Raw genomic sequence first — 23,894 nt, forward strand, 5'->3', positions numbered from 1 at the left:
TGAAAAAAGTGAAAGTGACGTGACAATCAGCCAAGTATGGTGACCCATACTCAGAATTCGTGCTCTGCATTTAACCCATCCGAAGTGCACACACACACTGTGAACACACACCCGGAGCAGTGGGCAGCCATTTATGCTGCGCCCGGGGAGCAGTTGGGGGTTCTGTGCCTTGCTCAAGGGCACCTCAGTCGTGGTATTGAAGGTGAAGAGAGAACTGTACATGCACTCCCCCCACCCGCAATTCCTGCCGGCCCGAGAGTCAAACTCACAACCTTTCGATTGGGAGTCCGACTCTCTAACCATTAGGCCACAACTTCCCCAATTGACAGTAAAGACATGCATAATGTTAAAAAAAAATATTTCTCATTTTCAAATAAAAATGCTGTTCTTTTGCAAAGAATCCCGGAAAAAAAATTTGTATCGTTTCCATCGAAATATTAAAACAAATGTTTTCATTATTTATAAAAAAAGGATCAAATAAAGGACAATCTGACACTGAAAATGTCATGTGAAACTAAAAATTCCGCTTTGCTATCACAGAAACAAATAAACTGTAAAAACATGTTAAAATGGAAAAAACTATTTTAATGAAAGAATTTAAAAGTAAAATAATAATAATAATAATATTTCACATATTACTGTATTTTTGATCAGAGGATAAAATGAATTGTGTAGCTCTTTGCCCCATGGCAAAATGCCATCAGTGGTGTCACAAAACAGCCCTTACTGTTTATGCCAAGTGTCTGGAAGAGAAAGGAAAATAAATCAGAGTAAAATATGAGAATTTTGGCCAGGGGACAAATGACAGGAGAAAATGATTTCACACTCTCCTCCTCTCTTTACACTCCTCCCTTTCCTCTCCATCCCACAGGAACCCTGGTCTGAGTAGATAAGGCCAGCCCGCTGCTAATTTTACACAGGAAAGGCAGGAAATGTGAAGTGAAGACTTTGCTGTTCCACAAACAACAGAGTAGCGAGCCCAGCTTTGGAGAGGATCCTGTGTGCCACAGTGCTGAGCAGTCTGGGACTGAAAAAGAGACAGACAGAGAGAAAGTGAGAGAGGAGGGTCCATTGAATTGGGGAGTTAGATAGACATAGAGAAAGACATAAGAAAAAGTCAAAAGGAAGAGTGAGTGGACGAAAGATTTGAAGGGGAGAGACCGTGTCCTCTCTTGTCTCCCCTGTATCTCTATAGGAAGCTATGGCGGACAACAGCACTCATCCTGTTTTGGAAATACTGAAGTCCTTCGGATTGAGTAAGATATTTTACCATCTTTACACACTTGCACACATCTCTTGCATATGAATGAACTTACAATATTGCAATGTCAACTTTCTACTTTTAAAAAAGATATGGAAAGTGTAGAAAATGCTGTGTCGAGTCTTTTAAGAGAACTTATTTCTCAACAGAAATGCAGACAGTTGTAACTAGCGGCAAAAACGATATTGGCAAAAAAATAAATAAACACCCGACCAGTGTGCTGTTTTTTCCATTTGGTTTCTTCAAATGTCATTTCCAGATGATTTTTCACTCTGGGATGTGATTCCTTTCACTAAGGGAAAAAATTGCATATAAAGATCCACATTATTTTACACACAAGTCTCTAAAGACTTTAATAAATACTAAATACTACTACAAACAATAATAATAATAATAATATGCAGAATAGTTTTGTGCTGTGGTTAAAAATACAATTTCTACAATTTGTCAATCAAATATATTACTAAAACAACATTGGCTCTTTTTAAAACCATTTTTAATTGAAAAATTCAAATTTAAAAACAAAAAGGACCTTAAATGGCCTGTTCCAGAAAGAAGCCCTGTGTGCTAATGAAACTGGTATTTCTGTAGACAATGGAATGCCATAACAGGAAACTTCCTAAAATTCAGACTATTTAATTCATTTTTCCCGTAAAGGATAAGAAAACATGGGTGTGTCTTCTAGTGTGGAATTTGGTCCCGCCCACTTTGATTTGTCAGGATAGTTCCTCCCTGACCTTTGAACTCCTGATAGTTTCTCTCTAATGATCCTGCAGAGCTCAGTATACCTGTCATGGGAGTAAAAGGCCGTCAACACTTCATTTGCATTCTGAAATATACAGAATCCTTGTTCAGGGATTACAGGGAACCAGGTGTTTAACAGCACGTTCGATGAAAAGAAAACAATATTATTATTTTTAAGAGACTGGTTGGCATTACAGTCATTTCTGTCAGTAATTTTCTGATAAGTGTGTCTCCCTCAATGTAAACTGTATTTTGGCGCCCCTAGTGCAGTTTGCCAAACAACTTCAAGCATCTTAAATGTTTTTAGATATAGCCCGAAACAAATATATACAAATGTATATATATATATATATATATATATATATAAATGACAAATAATGCTAATTTACCTATAAGATTATGCTTCCAAATGAGGCTGTAAGGGTAGGGTTGGGGTAGGTGTAGCCTACATATTAACAAAGCCTCACACCTTATTAATAGCATGCTGGAAGCAAAATCTGATAGCACTTTTCACTATCAAATTAAGCTACCATCTGTTTTAATGGGAGGTAGCACAAATCGTCAGAACACCTGTTAACACCTGTTATTATTTTTTATGCCAGCGGCATAAATAAAAGCCTGCCCTATGGAATCGTCCCGCATTTAAGGCAACAAAGAAGCATTCCGTATGAAAGCTATACAGAATGCAGTTTGCATTCGCAGGCATATGACCACCAAACAATACGAATAAATAACAAATTCTTAATTGATAAGTAATCATTCTTTTCGCGCAAATCAGTTTTTCATTTGCGAACATAGTTTTGTTTATAATTGAAAGTGTTATCTAGTCTATTATAAGCAACTCTGTGGCCACGGTAGGCTACTTGCTTAAAGACATGTTTCTACTAATTTTATTTCTGTCCTTTCTCCAGGGGATGTGATTCTGGCCTTCTGTCTTTCTATGGTTGTTGGTCTTGTGCTGGGTGCTCTGGTCTATATGATCTTGATCTGGATGTCTCGTCGACGGGCATCAGCCACCATCACACGTGTACCCATCCATAAATCCCGCTCCACCACCCATTCATCCTCGCCACGCTCTCGGCCAGGCTACAGTCGACACAGCAGTGGCTATGACCAACGCAGCAATAACAATCTGGCCAGTGCTGCCTTCTCCTTTCATCGGCAGACCTCACCCTCACTGATAGACTATGGTGACTCACCAGGGCGCAAGTCGAGCTTCCGGGCCTCTACTTTTCATCCTCTTCTCCAGTGTAGCCAGATTGCTCGTGAGGCAGAAGAGGGTACCCAAGGCAGCCTGCCACGGACCCCCACTCTCACTACCAACCCTGGGGCGCCTAGATCCACCAGCACTGTCAGTTCCATGGTCACTCCACCCCGGGCCAGAACCAGACCAGATTCCTTCTGGGGCAACAGCAATCTAAACGCCTTAAATGCTGGCCAGACTCCACCACCTGCCTATGAGAGCATCATACGTGCCTACAAAGAGACGACCACGTGAAGGAAGGGGAGATGCTACAGTGATAGGGGGAAGATAAATGTATTAATAAACTTGGACTAGAACATTGGACCACTGAAAGCAGTATGGATGTCTTAAACTGACATGGCCAGTTTTCAATGTGTGTATATGTGAATATTTCTGTTCTTTTGTACTCTTTTAAAAATAAAGGTTCTTTATTAGGATCTGGTTACCATATCCATGGAACTTTCCATTGAACAAAGTAATAGTGGAAAAAGGTTTTTTTCTTTTTTTAAAGATTAAAATAGTTTTCTCACTGCAAGAAAAAAAAGGTTCTTTTAAAAACTGTTCCATGAAAGGTTCTTTGGGGAACCAAAAATATTTATTCTATGGCATCACTCCAAAACCTATTTTTGGAATCTTTATTTTTAAGAATTTAGTGTGCTTGGTCAATCTGAAATACTTATACCAGAAAAAGTGTGAAAGAGTGAGATGACTTGTTGGTTTCTATGGGTCTGCTTTATTGATTTAGTACAAGGACAAAAGACCTATATATTTTCAAGGAGATAATACGTGACCCTGGACCACAAAACCAGTCTTAAATGTCAGTTTTTCAAAATTGAGATTTATACATCATCCGAAAACTGTTGAAAGCTGAAAGATTTCCATTGACGTATAGTTTATTAGGATCGGACAATATTTGGCTGAGATACAATTATTTGAAAATCTGGAATCTGAGGGTGCAAAAAATCTAAATACTTAGAAATTTTTTATCAATGCATATTACTAATCAAAAATTAAGTTTTGATATATTAACTGTAGGAAATTTACAAAATATCTTCATGGAACATGATCTTTACTTAATATCCTAATGAATTTTGGCATAAAAGAAAAATATATAATTTTTACTATCTAACAATGTTTTTTTGACTATCTAAAAATATACGCCAACGACTTAAGAGTGGTTTTGTGGTCCAGGGTCACGTGTGTTTGTGTAGAGTGATAGGGACAGATCTGAGAGCATTACTGATCTCTGTTGCATATTCCTAGACAAACACTCATTTTAAATCATTTAGCACCAAACTCAGTAGATTGTTTATTTATTGGTTTTCTGTGAACTGTAGTCTTTTGGAATCATTGTAAATATTTCTCAATGCAATTGTACTCATAAAAATAAAGTGAAACAATGCATTTTGAAATAGCTTTTTTGCATCTGCATGTTAACTGAACACAATTATTGCATCTTCATAAAAAGCTATAAACACGAATTATGAAAGGAATACAGTTAAAATTAAATTATGTAATTATTTAACCACCTTATGTCACCATCACTTCCACAAAAGAATATATTTAGGAAAATATCACACAGGTGTGAAACCTATGATGACAGTATTTTCATATTTGGGTGAACAGTCTTTTTAGTGTTTCCAGTTTAGAGTAACATCCATTATCTTTCATTGAAAACTGTTACTGAAAACACAAAGGTGTCTTAAACAGGGTTTAGAGCACACACATCTTGGAAGTGACCTTCACAACCAGTGAATTTCCCTGACAAAAGGAATTATCTCAAAGGGTTGAAATGTATGCTAAGAATTCCTTTTTTTTTTTTACATTCTGTGCCAACTGCAATTTGATAGACCGGTTTCCTGTAGATCTTGCTGTTTTGCTGTTTATCCTGTCAATATATATATATATATATATATATATATATATATAGGCCTATATATATATATATATATATATTTTTTTTTTTTTTTTTTTTTTTGGATGGAAGTTGCCATGTGCTAATTTGCAGGATTTAAAAAAAAAAATTACCATAAAATTAAAGAATATGCTTACGTCCTTCTGATGTTTTGGACTGCCATATTAGAGTGTCTAAATGTATAGCAGTTTGGAGAAGACTGATTAAACATCCAGCTAAACAAAGTTGAACTGATTGCTCTAAACAATGTATGTGCGCATTAGAGTATTACGGTTGGACATTTTTGATGCGTGACATTCTGACATTTGCGTAACTTACGGTAATGATGACGCTCTACGTTAATATGCGTTCAAACCATAGACTGGTTCAAACTGAAACAGTTCCTGTTTATATTTGCTTTCAAAAGCGATCTTTTATACCGCGTCTATTGGAAGGAACTTATGTTTTATAGTTAAACTGCACATTTAACGTACAGTTTCAGTCGTTAAATGTTAACCTTGGACGCAGAGATTGAATTTCGATAGAATACTTTCCAAATAACGTTAACTCGGCTTTTTTACGTGCAAGCCGACTGGTCATTACACCAAATCAAATGATGAATTAATATCAAATTAAGATGTTTTAGAGCAGTATTAATATCAGCATCCTCTAAAGGTAAAAAAGTGCGTTTCATAAACTGTTTCGAGTAGAGAGAGTAGAGAGAGATCAGCTTACAGTAGTGACTCTGCTGGCATGTCATCACTCCACCACCGCTCTTCTTACATGTGAAGTATTTAGGTTATAATCGACGTAAGAAGATAACCTTAAATCGCCAGCAGTCGTAAATAGTGGGCATATATGTCTCACCGGCCCTCTGGCCAACAGTAATTTGTCGGAATTTAGCGCGTGAAGCCGCTAATGTCTGTGTCCGCCCTGCGACTGATCCGCGTCCGGAGGTTGAGCACAACCGGACCTGGACCTGCTGTGAGGAGAGCACTGCCATGGAGAGACCTTAGTAAGACAGCATTTATGATGGACAAAATAATGCCATTTGGATTTGAAACCGCTTTGATGTATTTGTCCACGAATACTTACCAAACAGGGCCTACATTTTGTTTTTTATTGTTTGTAACTTTGGGATATCTGAATACATTTTAACCACTTATTGCAACTTTATATAGATAAACGTAAAATAAAAACCAAAATAATTAATATTTACTGTTCAAGAGTTTTTAATAGAAAATGATACTTTTATTTTGCAAGGATGCATTGAAAGTGACCGTAAAAACATGTACTGTATAATGTTACAAAAGATTTCAGTTCCAAATAACTGTTCTTTTTATTCAACAGAGAATCGTGAAAAATTATCATGGTTTTCTTTTCACAAAAATATTAGGCAACACAATTTCTTTTAATACTGAACACCAAGTCAGTATATTAGAATGATGTGACGCTGAAGATTGGAGTAATGGCTGCTGAAAATCTAGCTTTGCCATCACATTTTACATTTTACATCACAAATTACATTTTAAAATATATTCTAATAGAAAGTGGTTAATTTTATTTTTTATTTTATTTTTTTACAAATAAATGCAGCATTGTTGAGCACAGGAGACTTTAAAACATTAAATTAAAATTTAAAAATTAATAATAATACAATAATAATAATCACACTGACCCCAAACTCTTGAATGGTAGTGTATATTTATTATAAATAAAAAATATATGTATTTTTTGTACTACTACATTCGTATGTATCCTTATATAATTCACACTTCATTTGTTTAGATAAATTGACAGATTTATTCTGAATGCTTAACTGAATAATTCTGAATGCTGGTCTTCATCTCTGTTTTTGTCTTTAGGAAGAATAGCAAAAATGACAGGAGCAATAGTATTGGGGTAGGTTTATTATTTGTGCTGTCTTGCATTTGTTACAAACCATTAAGAAAATAATACAATACATAATACAATATAATACAGCACAGAGGGAATGTCAGTGGAAGCAGTTGTTAAAAGTGATATATCTTTTAAGCCAGGTTTGTTCCCCTTCCCAGAAACACATTCTGACTCTATCAGGTTTGCATACACAGAGGCTGTGTTTTCATCACATACGAGATGGTCACTCTGAACCAGGCCATCACTATCGACACCAGTGCAATACTCCAGGAGAAGCACAAGTCCTACATCTACCTGACTCACACCACTAATAGAGAAGAGGAGAGCCTTGCTTCTGGTACATTCTTGAAGGTTTAACACTTTAACGTTTTTGAATGGGTTTTGTATCTCTGTCTTAGAGTAGTCTAGATTTTATTTTTTTAGGATACTTTAGATGTATTGTTTGATATTAAAACATCCCTGGAACTTATTGATTGTCCACAACATACATTATTCTTTTTCCAGGCTTCACTCTGAAGACCAGGAAGGAACTTCATAAAGCAGCTAGAAAGTTTCTTGAAATTTCATCAAGAGTTCTTCTTCACCCTTTGGATGGTGAGTAGTTTCATCTCTATTTGATGGCATTGAAAAGTCTTGAAGTTAGTTTTAAAATACTGAAAATAAATATTTGTTGACAGTAGGCACTATGTGAAACAAACATGCTTGGAAAAACCACTTGGGGCCAGTATGGTTTATTGCATAGCTTGACAGTATTTCTGACCTCAGTGTCACCTGTAGCTGCACAAAGAGGAACTGACATGGATTGTTGTTCTGTTTTAAATAGGCCAGGTATCTTACTGTCTGTTCTGTTCTGTTCTTAGACTTTATAAGTACATACTACATACTATATTTCTTCTAAGAAATATCTATTCTCCCTGGTTTTTTATCATTTCTTGAGTTATGTTATTTTGGGTCTCTTATATTAAGCTAATTGTCTGTTGCTTGTTTATTTGTTTTTCTCAATCATTTCCGTATTTTGTTCCCTTTAAATTCAGTGGTATACTTTTATTCATTGTACAGCACGTTTCTAAACCTTGTGTTTAAATCTCTATAAATATGTAAAAAAGTATAAAAGTGCTCTATAAATAAACATTGATCATTTCTATGATGTCTCTGTATGATGTGAAATAAGCAGGTGTTGATGTTTGTCTCTATCAGAGCATCTCAGTCATCTAGACGCAGACCCTCATGAATGTGCGCTATGGGTGCTGCTGAAGAAAACCTGCTCTGCCGACCGGGCTGTGAGACAGCAGGCGGTGCAGGAACTGGTCCAGAATCACCACTGGCAGGGTGAGAGATGGCAGCACACCTCTAAATCCTTTTTTTTAAATAAAGTGTCATAAAATGTCAAGATTGTCAGACTTTACTGAAAACTCATGTTGTTCTTGCTCATCAAAACCTATTTCTATTACGCAGACCCCTTTGCCCACTAGAGAAAAAGCACATCATTAACTCTGTGAGCTCTAAATGGTCTTTTGTCCTGTCCATCATAGATTATCAGTACCAGACTGCAGCACAGGTGATAGATCAGCGCACAGCTGTGGCTCTCGCCCGCATACCTAACGTGGACCTGCGCTTCTTTCTCCCTCCCCCTCCACTGCCGCGCACTGAAGATGTGGGTAGATGTCATTCAGACTATAGCCAAGTTGAATTGCTATGTAATGTCAGTTACTTTAGCTAATGTTTGGTGCGTTTACAGGATATATCAATAGAAGATGGGCTTAGGCAGTTACTGGCATCTCTGCCCCAGTCGGAGGTGGATCGGTGTGTGAAGTACTTCACCTCTCTGGCACTAAGAGAGAGCAGCCAATCACTAGCCTCTCAACGGGTGAGACATACACACACTCAACAACAGAGTGCAAAAGTTGAGTTCCAGAAATAAAAAATTTATTTTTCTCCATAGTTTGTTTAACAATAACTTAAAAAGTTCTTGTTAAACTTTGGGGGAAGTCGTGGCCTAATGGTTAGAGAGTTGGACTCGCAATCGAAGGGTTGTGAGTTCGAGTCTCGGGCCGGCAGGAATTGTAGGTGGGGGGAGTGCATGTGCCCTCTCCACCTTCAATACCATGACTGAGGTGCCCTTGAGCAAGGCACTGAACCCCCAACTGCTCCCCGGGCGCCGCAGCATAAATGGCTGCCCACTGCTCTGGGAGTGTGTTCACAGTGTGTGTGTGTGTTCACTGCTGTGTGTGTGTGCGCACTTTGGATGGGTTAAAAACAGAGCACGAATTACGAGTATGGGTCACCATACTTCCGAGTATGCGTCACTTTTAAAATCGTTTAAAAAATTTTTTTATTAATTAATAGTTACTATGAGCTACAAGGTTGAAGTCATCGGCCCAATTTATTTTTCAACTTATTTATTTTAAGTCCTGGTGAAAAATTGCCTTACCCATGATTCTGCAAAGAAATATCCACCAATTAGAAAATCAAAACAAGCAAATCATGCCAAAAGAACACTTTAGCGCCCACCCGCTATGAAGCACTGAGAATAACATCATCAAATAACAAATAATGTAAAATCCTCCCTACACTTTCAACCCACCTGAATATTTGTGTGTGTGTGATATCTGTATTGTTGTGAATTTACAATTTTCATAGTCATGAAAATAAAGAGAAAACTTTGAATGAGAAGGTGTGTCCAAACTTTTGGTCTGTACTGTATATATTATATATATACTGTTTTGCTTCAAATGAAAAGTTTGTAATGTAAGTCATTTTTAAATCCCTATTGGAAAATCACTTCCGGAATCAAGAATGCTGAAAAAGTCAATGGGCACTATTGTACTTAATTTAATCAAATTTAAATTCTTATAAAAGTGCCACCATGTTAGCTGTGCATTTTGGTCTGTGATTGTAGGGAGGGCTATGGTGTTTTGGAGGAAATGGGTTGCCTTATGCCCAAAGTCTGACTTCCACCCCCTCTGAGAAGGTGGAGACGTTCTGCCTGCAGGCCCTAGTGCAGCACTCAAAGGTGAAGATTTACAAACTCTGCAAAGTGACATGTATTGGTGTAGCAAGGAAGTAAGCAATGATCAAAGAGGACAGGATGCTTGGGTGTGTTGAGTGATGTTTTGATGACATTCTTGATGTGTACCTTCATATTTAATCAAGAATTTATTCATTGTTGGTAATAAACGAATCTGTTCAAAGCATTTGAGAGTACTTTGTTCACAGGTCCACAGTCATTGTGATCACATTGTTTCTAATGGAGGACTGCAGCTCTTGCAAAGAGTCTACCAGCTTCGCAGAGACTCTCCAAAAATTCAGCACAACATTGTGCGAATTATTGGAAATCTCGCCCTGAATGAGAGCTTGCACACAGCCATAGTACAGTCAGGTAAGCGTTGTACTTTAGAACAACTCATTCATGAATTAGATTTTGAGTTGAAAAAGAGTAGTTCTTTGTTCTCTTCTGTGGTTGACCTTTAGGTTGGGTGTCTGTCCTGGCTGAGATGATCCAGTCACCATACATCTTGCAGGCATCTCTTGCTGCCCGTGCTTTAGCCAATTTGGACAGAGAAGCTGTACAACAGAAGTACCAGGATGGTGTTTACATATTGCACCCACAATGCCGCACAAAGTATGCATGCTTATTTGAACTTCCTCTTATGCTTACCAAGTCTGCATTTATTTGATAAGAAATAGAGTAAAAGCTGTGATATTCTGAATTTTATTTTGGTAATATATTTTTAAAGTGTAATTTATTCCTGAGTTGGCAATTCAAATCATTACTCCAGTCTTCAGTGTCACATGATCCTTCAGAAATCATTCTGATATGCTGATTACCTGCTCAAGAAACATCTTATTATCAGTGTTCAAAACAATTGTGCTAGGGAAACCGTGATACATTTTTACTTTAGTTTCTTTGATGAATAGAAAATTTTAAAGAACAGCATTTATTTTAAATCTGTTGTAACATTAGAAATGTCTTTATTGTAATTTTTGATCAATTTAATGCATCTTTGCCAAATGTGTCTAAAAATATATTTTGTTTAGTGAGGATAAATCATGTTTTCCATTCTTTATATACAGCCAGCCAATCAAAGCTGATGTTCTCTTCGTGCACGGCCTCTTGGGAGCAGCTTTTAAAACATGGCGCCAGAAGGATCTTGACGTGACGGATGATGACATGGTGGAAGGGGTTCGAGAGGACTACACTGAATGCTGGCCCAAGGTCAGATAAAAAAAAAAAAAAAAACTTATGAGTAGTTTACAGTCACCCAAATATTATTTGCAATACAATGGCATGACAGGGCCTCAGAGCTATTTTGAAAGTCTGAGCGAAATCTAAAGTCAGCAATTAAACTTTTTCTTTTACTTTTTTTTTTGTCACAGTCATGGTTGGCAGCAGACTGTCCAAACCTCAGAATCCTGTCTGTTGAGTATGACACCCATTTAAGTGATTGGAAGGCAAAGTGTCCTGCTGAAAACCAAAGGTAAACAGTCAAGTTTTAAGAGATGTGCACATATATAACACAATTTAGCATACCCGATATCCATGTTTTCCTTTGCTTTTTGTGCTGTACAGAAAGTCCTTGGCTTACAGGAGTCAGGAACTGCTGAGGAAATTGAAGGATGCAGGTGTAGGGGAAAGGCCTGTGGTCTGGGTAGCCCACAGTATGGGAGGTTAGTCCATGATGGGTCTTAAAATAACCAGCACCCAACTATGACAGTAATTTTCTAAATCAACCTCCATCATATCTGTGAACCTGTCTGAATTATTTGCAATACAGCAGTTTTTTTACAGATTATTTTGCAATTGCTATTTGAACTGATAAATGTATAACATGACTGTTAGAGTAACTCTTAATTATAACTTGTGTCACAGGTTTACTTGTGAAAAAGATGCTCTTAGATGCCTCTAAAGATCCTGATCTCAGTCCGCTGATCAAGAACACGAAGGGAATTCTGTTCTACAGCGTTCCTCATCACGGCACGTTTATGGCAGGGTATTCTGTCAATGTCCGATATCTCCTTTTTCCCTCCATCGAAGTAAAAGAACTATGTAGAGGTATAATGTGATTTCTTTCATCCCTCCTAAATATTAATATATAGATTTCACCTGATAAGATTCAGATTGATACTTAATCTCATTTACAAATCATTTTTCTGTTCATCTGTTTCGACTCAGACTCTCCAGCATTACGGGACTTGAATGAAAATTTCCTGAACATTACAAAGGAACAAGAGTTAAAGGTCCTTAGCTTTGCAGAAACTCTGCCAACCTCCATTGGGCCGATGCTCAAAATATTGGTAGTTCCTTCTCAGTCAGCAGGTAGGTCAGAATAATTGAACAACAAGCAGCATCATGATGCATCGTTCTTACATGGGCAGTTTTAGGTACCTGGTATCAGAAAACACAAGTTCTCCTTTCTCTTTTTCAGATCTGGGTATTGGGGACCTCATCCAGGTGGATGTTGATCACCTCAACATCTGCAAGCCAGAAAAAAAGGACTCATTTCTCTATAAACGTACTTTACAGTTTATTCAAGATGCTCTTGGAGGACAGAGTATTAAGTGAACTCTAAAGTCCACACTCCAAAACCGGTCTCTTGCCATTTCATTTCATTGCCTCTTGAGGATTCAACCATTACATTCTAAACTATAGTGTTAACTATGAATGAAAAGTTCATTGCAAGTGGATTTTTCTTTTCATGTTTTTTAATTCTTGCCAATATGATTATGCTTTTTGTTAAAACCTCTGGGTTTAACTTTTAATGCCCGCTTCAGCATTGCCTTGTATTGTACTTCATTTCAGTCATTTGGAATGAGCACTTTTTGACATTTATTTTAACTGGAAGCTATTACAAATAGAAATGAGTATCAAGTTTATTATATTTAAAATGTCAATCATTTGTAGGAAGTAAGTTTTATTTACATTATTTATTTTTCTTTGATGAAACTGAAAACTAGCCTTTGTTCTTAACTCACCAGCCTTCTTTGTATCCCTACCTCAGACACACAGATTGGTGCTGATGTTGGCTGTAACATGCCACTATTTTTGTAATAATGGATGAATTGTAGTACTTGCATAGGACCATACTACTTTTATATTGATGCTAAGTATGTGCAAGACACAATTATTGCCAGATCTTTATCACACTTAATAAAGATGTGTATCCTAACTTTACATTACAGGTGCATCTCAATAAATTAGAATGTTGTGGAAAAATTATTTTATTTCAGTAATTCAACTCAAATTGTGAATCTTGTGCATTCAATAAAGTCAATGCACACAGACTGAAGTAGTTTAAGACTTTGGTTCTTTTAATTGTGATCACATTTAACAATAACCCACGAATTCACTATCTCAACAAATTAGAATATGATGACATGCCAATCAGCTAATCAACTCAAAACACATGTCTGTAATGATTTGGGGTGCAATGTCATCTGCTGGTGTTGGTCCATTTGTGTTTTTTTGAAGACCAAAGTCACTGCACCCGTTTACCAAGAAATTTTGGAGCACTTCATGCTTCCTACAGCTGACCAGCTTTTTGAAGATGCTGATTTCATTTTTCAGAAGGATTTGGCACCTACCCACACTGCCAAAACACCAAAAGTTGGTTAAATGACCTTGGTGTTGGTGTGCTTGACTGGCCAGCAAACTCCCCAGACCTGAACCCCATAGGGAATCTATGGGGTATTGTCAAGAGGAAGTTGAGAAACAAGAGACCAAACAATGCAGATGAGCTGAAGGCCACTGTCAAAGAAACCTGGGCTTTCGCACCTCAGCAGTGCCACAAACTGATCACCTCCATTCCACCCCGAATTGAGGCAGTAATTAAAGCAAAAGGAGCCCCTACCAAGTATTGAGTACATGTACAGTAAATTAACATACTTTCCATAAGGCCAACAGTTCACTAAATTTTTATTTTTATTTTTTATTGGTCTTCTAATGTTAAATGTGAGCCAAAATCATGACGATTAAAAGAACCAAAGACTTAAACTACTTCAGTCTGTGTGCACTGAATTTATTTAATACACGAGTGTCACAATTTGAGCTGAATTATTGAAATAAATGAACTTTTCCACGACATTATAATGTATTGTGATTCACCTGTATATTAAAATCCTATAGCTTTCTCTTTTCGCAGCAGCAGTGCGCTTCAGGCCAGCAGAGGGCAGTAGAGCGCACAGATCAAACGTCTGTCAGTAGTAGAGGAAGACTATTGTTATTAGACGGTGGACACTTGGATTAAAACAAATTGACAGAAACACAAAAATCATGTAAGAGTTTATTTTCATTTTCTTTCATTTTTCATACCGCTGGTTTCTATCTTTATAGGATTCGTATATGTGTTTGGAGATACGTCCCAGTATGTGAAACGTTTGTAAAGATTACAAACATTCACGTTCACGATAACCTGCTAAATTTTTGTTATTATTTCTAATGTTCAGAACAATTTTGCCTTTTGTAGATACGTAGGCTTTAACTGAAGAACCAGAGCTATTAACCCATCCCGTCCAAAATGGTTAATGTCTTAAAAGGAGTTCTCATTGAATGGTAAGTTTTAAATACAACGATTTAAAGGTGTATTCATAATTTTTTTCTCTGATTCAAATTTTAAAACTTAGAAATAAACATGAATTTTGAAAATCTACTTGCAATCATATACACTTAGCCTACAAAAGATGAAGAGATCAGTAGTCAAAAGCCGTTTTAATCTTCATGGAGAAGTTTCCACAAGTGTTGTGGAAACAGTTTAAAAAATAATCGTGGTTGACTGACTATAGTATTTCTTCAGTGCCATCTGTAACTGACACCTTGGACCTATAAAGTTTAACAAATATTATTATTATGATTTTTTTTATCTTAGTGCTCCTTTAAAATAAAGTCATGCTGCAGTGCGCCATTATTTATGATTCTCCTTTTAAAATATCAAACAGTGACCCAGCTATGAAGCAATTTCTTCTATATCTGGACGAGACATCTGCATTGGGGAAGAAATTTGTCATCCAGGATTTGGACGACACGCACGTTTTCATCCTAGCTGAAGTTGTGCAGGTTCTCCAGGAGCGAGTAGGTGAATTGATGGACCAGAATTCATTCCCCATCACCCAGAAATAAATGTCTGAATCTGACAGAAGACCCTGCAATCTGTGGGAGCAGATGGATGTGGAGATTATTTCAGCACAATTGCACAAACGGATGTAACTGAAATGTATAGAAGACTGGGTACCAGGATGATGCCTGTTATCATAGGTTTAGTTTGTGTTGCATACATTTTTCATCTGAGAGAATTATAATTTTCAAGTGCTTTATGTTGCTTATGTTTCAAAGACAGCTACTTGAATATTTGCTGTGTTTTTGACAGTATGGTCAATGAAATGTGTTTTTGCATGGAAAATGGCAGTAGCTGCAGAAAGAAACAATAAATTTTTTTATTTCTTTTCCAACACTTCAGAATTGTATACAAACTGAAAGCAGATGGTTGATGACAGTGTGATTTATATGCATGCATAATATACAAGCATCAAATAAAAATAAAAAAATGTTCTCAAAATGGCACAAGGGTATGATGGGTCATTCAGACAATTGAGATGTGTCTGTAATCAGAATATTGGTGAAAGACTTTACCTTGTGGAGTGAGAAGAAGAAGCCACAAAATCAAAATAGTGAACCGCATTATATTTCCAAAATATCCAGCAGGCCTTGATTAAGGAAGGGAAAGTGGTGCGGTGAACTCTTGGAAGTACCTAGGAGTTCACCTAGTAAAACTGACTGGCTATACACCACTTTCTAAAGATGAGGTGACGTTTCCTCTATTTTGGTTTCCTAAGAAGACCATCATGTGGAAGTAAGAGGAAGTGTTATTTTGTGTCAGACATTCAACCTTGTAGTGTTACATCCAGTTTGCTTAGTTACTTAACACTACGGCTATGATATAGGTCTATCTGTCTGTCTGTCTGTCCTCTCCGTTGTGAGCCTAATCAAAGCAAAGCAAATAGAGATGCGGCTGTTTATTATTTAAATAGTTCACTAAGAATTGGCTTCACTAACAGACTATATATATATATATGTGTGTGTGTGTGTGTGTGTGTATGTATAGCGCATCTATCTATCAGTGGCCACGATGTCTTTGCATCATTTCTGAGTCCCTTGTTGTCCAGACAGCGCAGATGTACTTGCACGCACCTCATCGTGGCGCTGGGTTGTGTGTGAAGTTCTCGAGCGTGCGCACATCCACCTCCACTAACGCACAAAGCGCTTCTGCTCAGGTTACTGTAAATGAGACCTCCAGTCTTACTACAATTACCTGTTTAATGGACTAAATAGCCAGAGGGACCAGAAGCCATAATATGAAGAAACGCTACATGGATATAGGCAGGCTACGGAAAATGAAAAAGATTAAGCTCACAGAGAAGATTTCCGAAAGGTATGACGCCGCGCGCTTCTTTGTTGTTTTGTTATTGCTCTTATTCATCTTCACCTGGACGGCTCGCGCTTGGCTATTCATAGCGCGCTGAACGGATTGACGCAAACTATAAACAAACAGCATCTCCTGATATGATGACAAATCAAGGCTCAGTTCAGAGCTAATGCTCGCTGTGATTTAATGGATGCATACAAGGCCGAATCTATAACATTTCTTATAAAAACAGTGCATCGGGCCATATTGCTAACAAAATATTTTGATAACGAAAATATCCTCCGATTGAATTTAGCGATGCATATTAAGAAATACTACAGTATTTTACTTATTTAACGTTATGGTATTAGTAAACCTAGATGTTATTAATGTTATTTGATGCAGCGTCATCTTACATAGTCATGGTATTTCTTCATGACAATATGATGTCTGGAAACACAGACAAACTGACAAGGGCCTCTGACTAGACAATATGCGCACAGGAATGCCGTTTATGTAATACAATTTTTCACTGGGCTTATTTTGCTGCACAATATGCCGTAAATTATGCATATTTTTCAATTAATTTAATATTTGATAGGATTCAGAGCTGTGTTCGTAAGTTGTTGGTGCATTTTCAGTTTGGCCAGACTATTGTTTCTAGGGAGGTAAACACACAGAAGTGTAGGCTACTATGAACTAACCCAGTCTCTTATTTAGTGTAGTGATCTGGACAAAAGCCTGCTGTGTTTACACGCTTTATAGTGAAACGAACGTGCGCGGATTTGTCCTGAATACGGTTTCTTGTTCTTTAAATAGCCATGGCAACACTGTAGATTCGACGTTTAGGTGCTGATGCAGAAGATGAGATGTTGTCGTGGTTACCAAACACAAAGGGATGTGGAAGGCAGAAAGCCCGAACAAAGGAATGGAACACGACAGGATTGTGCGACCAAAACATGGACTGTACCGTCTTCAAGAGATTGTTTTCTGTGCCTTTACATCTCACGTATATGCTGGTTCCTTTTTCCTTTGAAATACAGAAACATATTTTTGGTCATTCTTTCAACATGAAGTTATAAAAAAGTATAAACAGAGAAGGCGAGTTTTGTAGTTGTACAAGGACTTCCGTTTTGACAGTCTGATTTGACTTTAGAAAAATGCTATTTTATATTTATCAAATTGACGTATTATTTTTCCCCAACTCAGTTAAAAATAATTCACATTAATTCAAATGACACCCTCTATCTGTAAAACTGAATCTTATTTTTTCTTTATAAAAAAAAGATTCTAATGGTAAGTCATTTTAAATGTCCTGTTTTCAGCGCGTACTCTGTTCTGAAGTTCATGATCGTCTGGATGCTGGTGCTGTTAGCTGACTTTATTCTGGAGTTCAGACTAGAATACCTGTGGCCATGTTGGCTCTTTCTGGGGACCGTCTACACCACATTCCACTGTCATGGACTGGTAGGCTTTTTTTTTTTTTAATTATTATTTTTTTTTCAATTGTATTGTTTAATTATTGTTTAATTTTAAAAATAATAACAAACCTTGATCTATAATTACAAATGAATGTTCTTATTCCCATTTCTTTTTCATTTATATTGTGTTGTTCCTGCATTTATTTGAATTTCAAATGACCATTTAAAAAATTGATATTAAACAAATTAACCTCTGCTTTTCTTTAACAGGCCATCTGTGTGGTTTTTGTGTGTGCGGCATTTACCCTGGACTTATTCTGTTTAATTTTTGTACCCTTACACTGGCTGTTTTTTGCAGCCAGCACATATGTCTTACTCAACTATATGTGGCATACAGGTGAGCCCTATAATCTAATTGCCATTTCATTATCACTTACAGGAGTCATTGTGCCCCTGTTTGGCTATTAGGGATATAAACATTATATACATTTATTTGCACATACATAGTGTGCATGGTATGTCAGTTAAATACAGTGTGTTACTTTCCATTTTATACACAGATTATTTATTTATTTATTTATTTGCAGAAAAGGGAATCTGTATGTCATCTGTGACATTATGGATACTGTTAGTGTATATGGAGGCCTCTTTACGGTTGCGGGACCTGAAAAGCCCTAATGCAAATCTGTCCCATCTATTTGCTGCACACTGGTGGGTTCTGATTGCCAATTTATTTTAGAGCTGAATGTAATATGGGGTTTTAAATAAACAACAATTTTACCAGCAGTGTTTCGTACTGTAATGTAACACATGGTATAATAATTTCTTCCAGCATTGGTTATCCATTAGTGTACATGGGATTTGATGCAACATGCTACTTCTCCAGTATGTTTAAGCTGCGCCCTCAGAAATCAGTTCAGAGTGAGAACGATGTCCACATGGATCTCCTGCAACAATCCCTACCTCCTGCCACTCACCTGTACCCAAAATTGTGGGTGGAAGGTATGTTTAATTCATTTTACAGTATCATATAATATGTAGCTATTTTTAAGATGTCTTTCTAAAAAGTTGAACAGTTTAATATTGCTCAAATAATCATGACATAATTTGCAATTCGATTTAGTAATCTAATCTAATTCAAAGTATGAAGTACATAAAAAAAAGAAGAAAAAAAAGTGATGAAGCTCACAAATGTAAAATTGTCTTTATACAGATCCCAAATATAAGGTGGCCAAATCTAGGCCGACGCAATACCAGTGTCCATCCAATTCCATCACCTCAGAGGACAAACAAAACATGGAAGACTGCCTTCAAATCCACAGACTTCCTGCGAGACCCGAAAGAGATATAAGTCAACAAACCCCAGGACTCAAGCACCGTGGAGGGGAACTTCATTTGGACTCTACATCCATGCTAGAAATGACTGAAAACCTACCTCAGGAGGATCAGAGCAGCAAAGCTCAAAAACCTTCCAAGAGCTCCTTGCCTAAAGTGCATCGAGGTTCAGTGAATATCCCTAACAGCAAAGGGGAGAAGAGGCAGAAAGCCCCCAAAGCCATCAACACAACAGGGGACTCTGCTGAAAGGTGCTCGTCAAACATCTCCCCGAGTCCTCCGAACCCACACGCTGAGCAGATGCTGAAGTATGTTTATGTTATTTCATTTCTATAAGTACTGAATGATTCAGCTCAAAATTCATATGTTTGCTGGACTGTGGAGGATGGTTAATTTTCAAGTACATTTGCACTGTGATCTCCATCTGCTCCACAGGCTGGAACAAGAAATGAGGAAGCTGAAGGGAGAGCTGCAGGCGAGCAGACAGAGCGAGCAGGAGCTGCGCAGTCACATTTGTAATCTGACCAACAGTGAACACAGTCTGCGCCCTGAAGTCTCTCTGCTCAGACATGCAAATGAACTGCTGCAAAACAAGTGAGTCCTCTGATCGCTTCCTGTTGGTCTTGGCATTAAAGCTGGGTTGATGTTAGGTCATACTGCTTGATGTTTGACTGATGTTTGCATTTAAATATCAAACATATGCATGCTTCTTACTAACTGTTGGCAGTTTTTTGGATGTTATATGATAACACCAACACTTTAATAATTTTTTACATGGCTTTTATGTATAGACTGTATTGTTTGACCTTTTGTCTCTTAAACTATGCAAGCCCATCATAAAAGTATTATTTATTATCATTTGAATCACTATTTACCAATAACAAATAAAATATTTATATTTACATCTGTCGCACCATTTCCATCACAACCACCAAAGTTTGTCCCAAAAAAGTTTTTGTTCCCCTCAAAAGTTAGTTTAACATAGAAATGAAGAAGAATCAAGGTAAACAAAGGAAAAAATATATCAATACATATAATATAATAATATAATCAATATATATATAATAAATAGATCAATATATTAATTGATCAAAAGAGACAGCATTTATAATACTACGAAAGAATCTATTTCAAACAAAGGCTGTTCTTTTGAACTTAATTCTATAAAACAAATCAGTTTTGAAAAAAAATATTAAGCAGCACAACTGTTTTTAACACTGATGATGAGAAATGTTTCTTGAGCAGCAGATCAGCGTATTAAAAGGATTTCTGAAGGATCATTCAACACTGAAGACTAAAATAATAACAGCTGCTGAACAGTCAGCTTTGCTATCATAGGAGTAAACTTTTAAATATGTTAAAATAGAAAACATCTCTTGAATGGTAGTGTATACATTACAAACGTTTTGAACTGTATGAGTATGTGCAACTTGACAAAATCTAACACTGTTCATATAAATGGCTCTGCTGTGCAGGATTCAGTGTCTTACCAAATCCAGACAGAAGGACAAACAAAACTGTTCCTTGCTGGAAAAGAAAATCCGAATGGAAACAGAGGCTCGAGTTGCAGTAGAAAAACAACTGGTAGAAGTTAGAACCCAAAAATTTGATGAAGCAACGTTTTTACTTCGAAGCGCAGCACTCAGGTAATTGTGTAATAAAGCAATCGTGCAAACACATTCAAATGCATACCTACATTGATCTTGTCAATGTTTAGATTTGCTTAATCTGTTTCTTTGAGACTAGGCCTAGATGTCCTGCTTTTTAATTTAGGTTATAATTGGCAGTAGAATTCTCAATGCAGAATAGCAATGACAAAATAAACCTGCAAAATGTTGTATTTTTTCCATCCACTATAGGCAAGAACACAGTGAGACTCAAATGATGAGGAAAAAAGCTAAAGATCTAGACTCAGAGTACAAACAACTACAGCTGGAATATCAGGAGAAAGAAAATCGAATGATAGCTCTAGAGAATGAAGTGGAGGTAAAGAACGCAGTTTGTAGATCTGTTCAGTTACGTATTGCTTTGAATAGTTGTGATGTGCTGGATGTTTGTGGTTCATAGTTTTATATTCTTCATGTTATGACACTTGTGGATCTGGTAGCTTGCTGTCTGTGTTGTTCAGCCTGTGTCTCTTTTTCTATCTTTTTTTTTGTGGGTGAAAGTTTCTATGTCGAATGCTGATTCTGTGTTTTTTTTTTTTTTTCATTATTTCTTGTTCCTTGCCCAGTTTAAATGCTGCTATTACCATCTGCTACATAATCCATGCCAAAACGGAATCCAAATCTTTCAGAAACTATTGTGCAACCTGAGAATTTTTGTATCATAATTGAAAATCAGTCAAGCTTTTGAAGATTTTTCTCTTTCATTGGAAAGCATTTCCATTTTCTTTTTTTTCTTTTTTTTTTAAATTGACAGAGTAATGCAAGTAAAACCCAAGATAATTAAACTCTGCTTGGACTCTGCTATGTTTTTTTTTACCTTAAAATGTCTGTTCTGGGAGTTTGGTGAGTGGAAAAGAAATTCCGCTGAAAAGGACGGATTACTTTACAACAGAAACAAATGAACGTGTAAGGCTATATTTATGACAGTAAACTCTACCCACTTAATGGTAGTGGGCTCCAAACTCAGAAAAACACACAAAACTGCATACAGAGGCTTTAAAGATGAACTGTGTAATTTCTTTGCCTCTAAGTAGCATCCAAAGGAATTGCAAAAATAATAAATCCCTGGTTACTTTATCAAATACCAAATTAGTTGGATGCCCAAAAGTCCAGAATATATGAAATAGTTTGTGAAAAATAAATAAATAAATAAAAATTCACATAAATTCTTAATTGTACAACCACTGGACACTTTGCTATCCCATAATACCCCTGGAGCAGGAACACTGTCAAATTTGACAAAAATTGGCAGAAACCATTTTACAGAAAGTACTATGCTAGTAGAATGTCTATGTGCATAAAGAATGTATTTCATCAAATTAAGAACATTGTCTTAAAGAAAAGTAACTATTTTAATATCACAAAAAAATGACACACTTCAGCCACAACAACAATGTGAGGGTGAGTAAATGATGACAGAAGTTTCATTTTTGGCTGAACTATTCCTTTAAACATTATAAGGTTGAAAGCCCAGTTATTTGGAACTCGACAAAGGGGATTCAAATGTTCACCTGAATCATTCACAATCCCTCAAATCTTTCCGATCACCGTTATTTTGTACTATTCTGCAGTTTTCCTGTCTCATGCATGCAATGTTCTCCTGCTCCTCCCAGACCCTCCAGAGGAACAGATGCACGGAGCAGGAAGCGGACGCTTTGCTCTCAGCTCTCTCCTCCTTGCAGGACAAGGCTCAGCATCTAGAGTACAACCTGAGTGCAGAAACCCGTCTTAAGCTAGACCTCTTCTCTGCGCTCGGAGACGCACGCAGACAGCTGGAGATAGCGCAAGGTTTTTTCTCTTTTTCCTCACTTAATTTTAGAATTCAATTACGCTAATAATTTAATAACACTGTTAAATGTTTAGCAGATGTTAAAATGAATATCTAGTTTCATACTATAAATGAATATAAAATCATCCTCATTAGTATCAGCCACAATATTAATATCTCAAATGTCTTTGTTTACAGTTAAAATTCTGAAACAAGACCACGAGGTCAAAGAAATGAAGCAGAAGCTTGCTGAAGCGATGGCCGTGGCTCCAGGGATGTCGTACATGGCCCCCAGGTCCTCTATGCCTCAGTACCTCAAGTTCTTCAACTCTGAGCGCTACATGCTGAATCCCAGAGCGCTCATGTACCAGTGTCTTAAGAAATAAGAGCAGCGAGGACAAATCGGACAGGACGGCTTTTGAAGAATTGTTTTGACTTGACATTCCAAACACGAGGACATCTATGCTTCAAGGTTTGTCTGAAAACTTTGCCTTTTGACAATGCCAACAGCCTCTGGCGAGTCTTCAGCTGTGTTTACTGATTTCAGCAGAGACACTGAGGCCGCTTATAGGTGACCTTGCTTTGAGATTCATTCCAGATTAAATACATTGCTGACCAGCGGATGACCATCGAATGCTGAGCAAACCGCTGCAAACTGCATCAATGGCAAGATTGTAGTATAATGAAAAGTGTGAACTTGATGAGAAGCACAGTTCATTGTGAGGATAAGATATCCTGTGTTGGGTTTAAAATAAAGAGGCTTTTCTTCAGCCATGACAATAACAGGCCAATGCCTCACTTGGTCATTCTGTGCCTCATTATTTATGTGAATTCAATTTATATAACAAGCCAATATCAAACATAAGTCAGTATGTGAAAATTTGAGTGCTTTGTATCGTTTTGTATTCTTTTTACATTACACACGGTATAACAGAAGTGATCAACACCCCAAAAAAATGTTTGTAGGTTTTCATGTTTCTGAAAATGTTGACTTTTTTATGTATCAATGGGATAATTTTTATGAGAAGTTTATTTTTCTGGCTTGACATACTTTTTTTGTTTGCTTTTTTCCTAAACCAAGATGAAATAATGGTTTAATTTTGTAATTCTTCTCGTTGGTCTGCATGCCAATTTATGTAAAATGATTGCTTTGAAAAAGAAAAAAAAAGATTTTGATGTCTAATTGTGCATTTGTGCAAGGGCTGTTTTCTTCCAATAATTCTGGAAGTAATAATAAAGTCATTTTCAATGATAATCTTGTATTCTT

At 36.9% G+C, this 23,894-nt stretch overlaps 4 protein-coding genes across 5 annotated transcripts; all 4 read left to right on the top strand.

Moving 5' to 3' along the window:
• The first annotated feature begins 932 nt into the window (after window positions 1-932).
• Window positions 933-3,766, top strand: LOC132092469 (myc target protein 1 homolog). Its single transcript, XM_059498713.1, has 2 exons — window positions 933-1,256; window positions 2,917-3,766. The coding sequence occupies exons 1-2, from the start codon at window positions 1,202-1,204 to the stop codon at window positions 3,501-3,503; spliced, it is 642 nt and encodes a 213-aa protein (XP_059354696.1). The 5' UTR covers window positions 933-1,201; the 3' UTR covers window positions 3,504-3,766.
• A 1,712-nt stretch (window positions 3,767-5,478) lies between these two features.
• LOC132092470 (protein SERAC1-like) lies at window positions 5,479-13,324 on the top strand. The gene is made up of 16 exons (XM_059498714.1): window positions 5,479-6,157; window positions 7,008-7,044; window positions 7,236-7,378; window positions 7,546-7,635; window positions 8,239-8,370; window positions 8,574-8,695; window positions 8,780-8,908; window positions 9,941-10,054; window positions 10,258-10,420; window positions 10,513-10,663; window positions 11,116-11,257; window positions 11,419-11,519; window positions 11,612-11,709; window positions 11,912-12,094; window positions 12,215-12,358; window positions 12,468-13,324. The coding sequence occupies exons 1-16, from the start codon at window positions 6,061-6,063 to the stop codon at window positions 12,602-12,604; spliced, it is 1,983 nt and encodes a 660-aa protein (XP_059354697.1). The 5' UTR covers window positions 5,479-6,060; the 3' UTR covers window positions 12,605-13,324.
• Window positions 13,325-14,047: 723 nt separating this feature from the next.
• LOC132092471 (general transcription factor IIH subunit 5-like) lies at window positions 14,048-15,483 on the top strand. Its single transcript, XM_059498715.1, has 2 exons — window positions 14,048-14,590; window positions 14,974-15,483. The coding sequence occupies exons 1-2, from the start codon at window positions 14,556-14,558 to the stop codon at window positions 15,152-15,154; spliced, it is 216 nt and encodes a 71-aa protein (XP_059354698.1). The 5' UTR covers window positions 14,048-14,555; the 3' UTR covers window positions 15,155-15,483.
• A 729-nt stretch (window positions 15,484-16,212) lies between these two features.
• On the top strand, window positions 16,213-23,882 carry LOC132092472 (macoilin-like). 2 transcript variants are annotated; one of them, XM_059498716.1, is made up of 11 exons: window positions 16,213-16,463; window positions 17,762-17,903; window positions 18,128-18,254; window positions 18,445-18,568; window positions 18,690-18,859; window positions 19,071-19,500; window positions 19,628-19,786; window positions 20,668-20,838; window positions 21,052-21,178; window positions 22,473-22,647; window positions 22,826-23,882. In XM_059498716.1, the coding sequence occupies exons 1-11, from the start codon at window positions 16,387-16,389 to the stop codon at window positions 23,011-23,013; spliced, it is 1,890 nt and encodes a 629-aa protein (XP_059354699.1). In that variant the 5' UTR covers window positions 16,213-16,386; the 3' UTR covers window positions 23,014-23,882. The 2 variants fall into 2 exon arrangements, with proteins under 2 accessions (XP_059354699.1, XP_059354700.1); XM_059498717.1 differs by lacking the exon at window positions 16,213-16,463 and adding an exon at window positions 17,111-17,541.
• Window positions 23,883-23,894: the final 12 nt, after the last annotated feature.

The sequence above is a fragment of the Carassius carassius genome, chromosome 18 (assembly GCF_963082965.1).
Source record: "Carassius carassius chromosome 18, fCarCar2.1, whole genome shotgun sequence".
Classification (NCBI taxonomy): domain Eukaryota; kingdom Metazoa; phylum Chordata; class Actinopteri; order Cypriniformes; family Cyprinidae; genus Carassius; species Carassius carassius.

Coding starts and splice junctions, on each gene's coding strand:
- LOC132092472 (XM_059498716.1), top strand. CDS start 16,387: ATGAAGAAACGCTACATGGATATAGGCAGGCTACGGAAAATGAAAAAG. Junction 18,255..18,444: donor CAACTATATGTGGCATACAG/GTGAGCCCTATA, acceptor ATTTATTTGCAG/AAAAGGGAATCTGTATGTCA. Junction 21,179..22,472: donor CTCTAGAGAATGAAGTGGAG/GTAAAGAACGCA, acceptor TGCTCCTCCCAG/ACCCTCCAGAGGAACAGATG.
- LOC132092469 (XM_059498713.1), top strand. CDS start 1,202: ATGGCGGACAACAGCACTCATCCTGTTTTGGAAATACTGAAGTCCTTC. Junction 1,257..2,916: donor ACTGAAGTCCTTCGGATTGA/GTAAGATATTTT, acceptor TCCTTTCTCCAG/GGGATGTGATTCTGGCCTTC.
- LOC132092471 (XM_059498715.1), top strand. CDS start 14,556: ATGGTTAATGTCTTAAAAGGAGTTCTCATTGAATG. Junction 14,591..14,973: donor AAAGGAGTTCTCATTGAATG/GTAAGTTTTAAA, acceptor AATATCAAACAG/TGACCCAGCTATGAAGCAAT.
- LOC132092470 (XM_059498714.1), top strand. CDS start 6,061: ATGTCTGTGTCCGCCCTGCGACTGATCCGCGTCCGGAGGTTGAGCACA. Junction 7,045..7,235: donor ACAGGAGCAATAGTATTGGG/GTAGGTTTATTA, acceptor TTGCATACACAG/AGGCTGTGTTTTCATCACAT. Junction 12,359..12,467: donor AGTTCCTTCTCAGTCAGCAG/GTAGGTCAGAAT, acceptor TCTCTTTTTCAG/ATCTGGGTATTGGGGACCTC.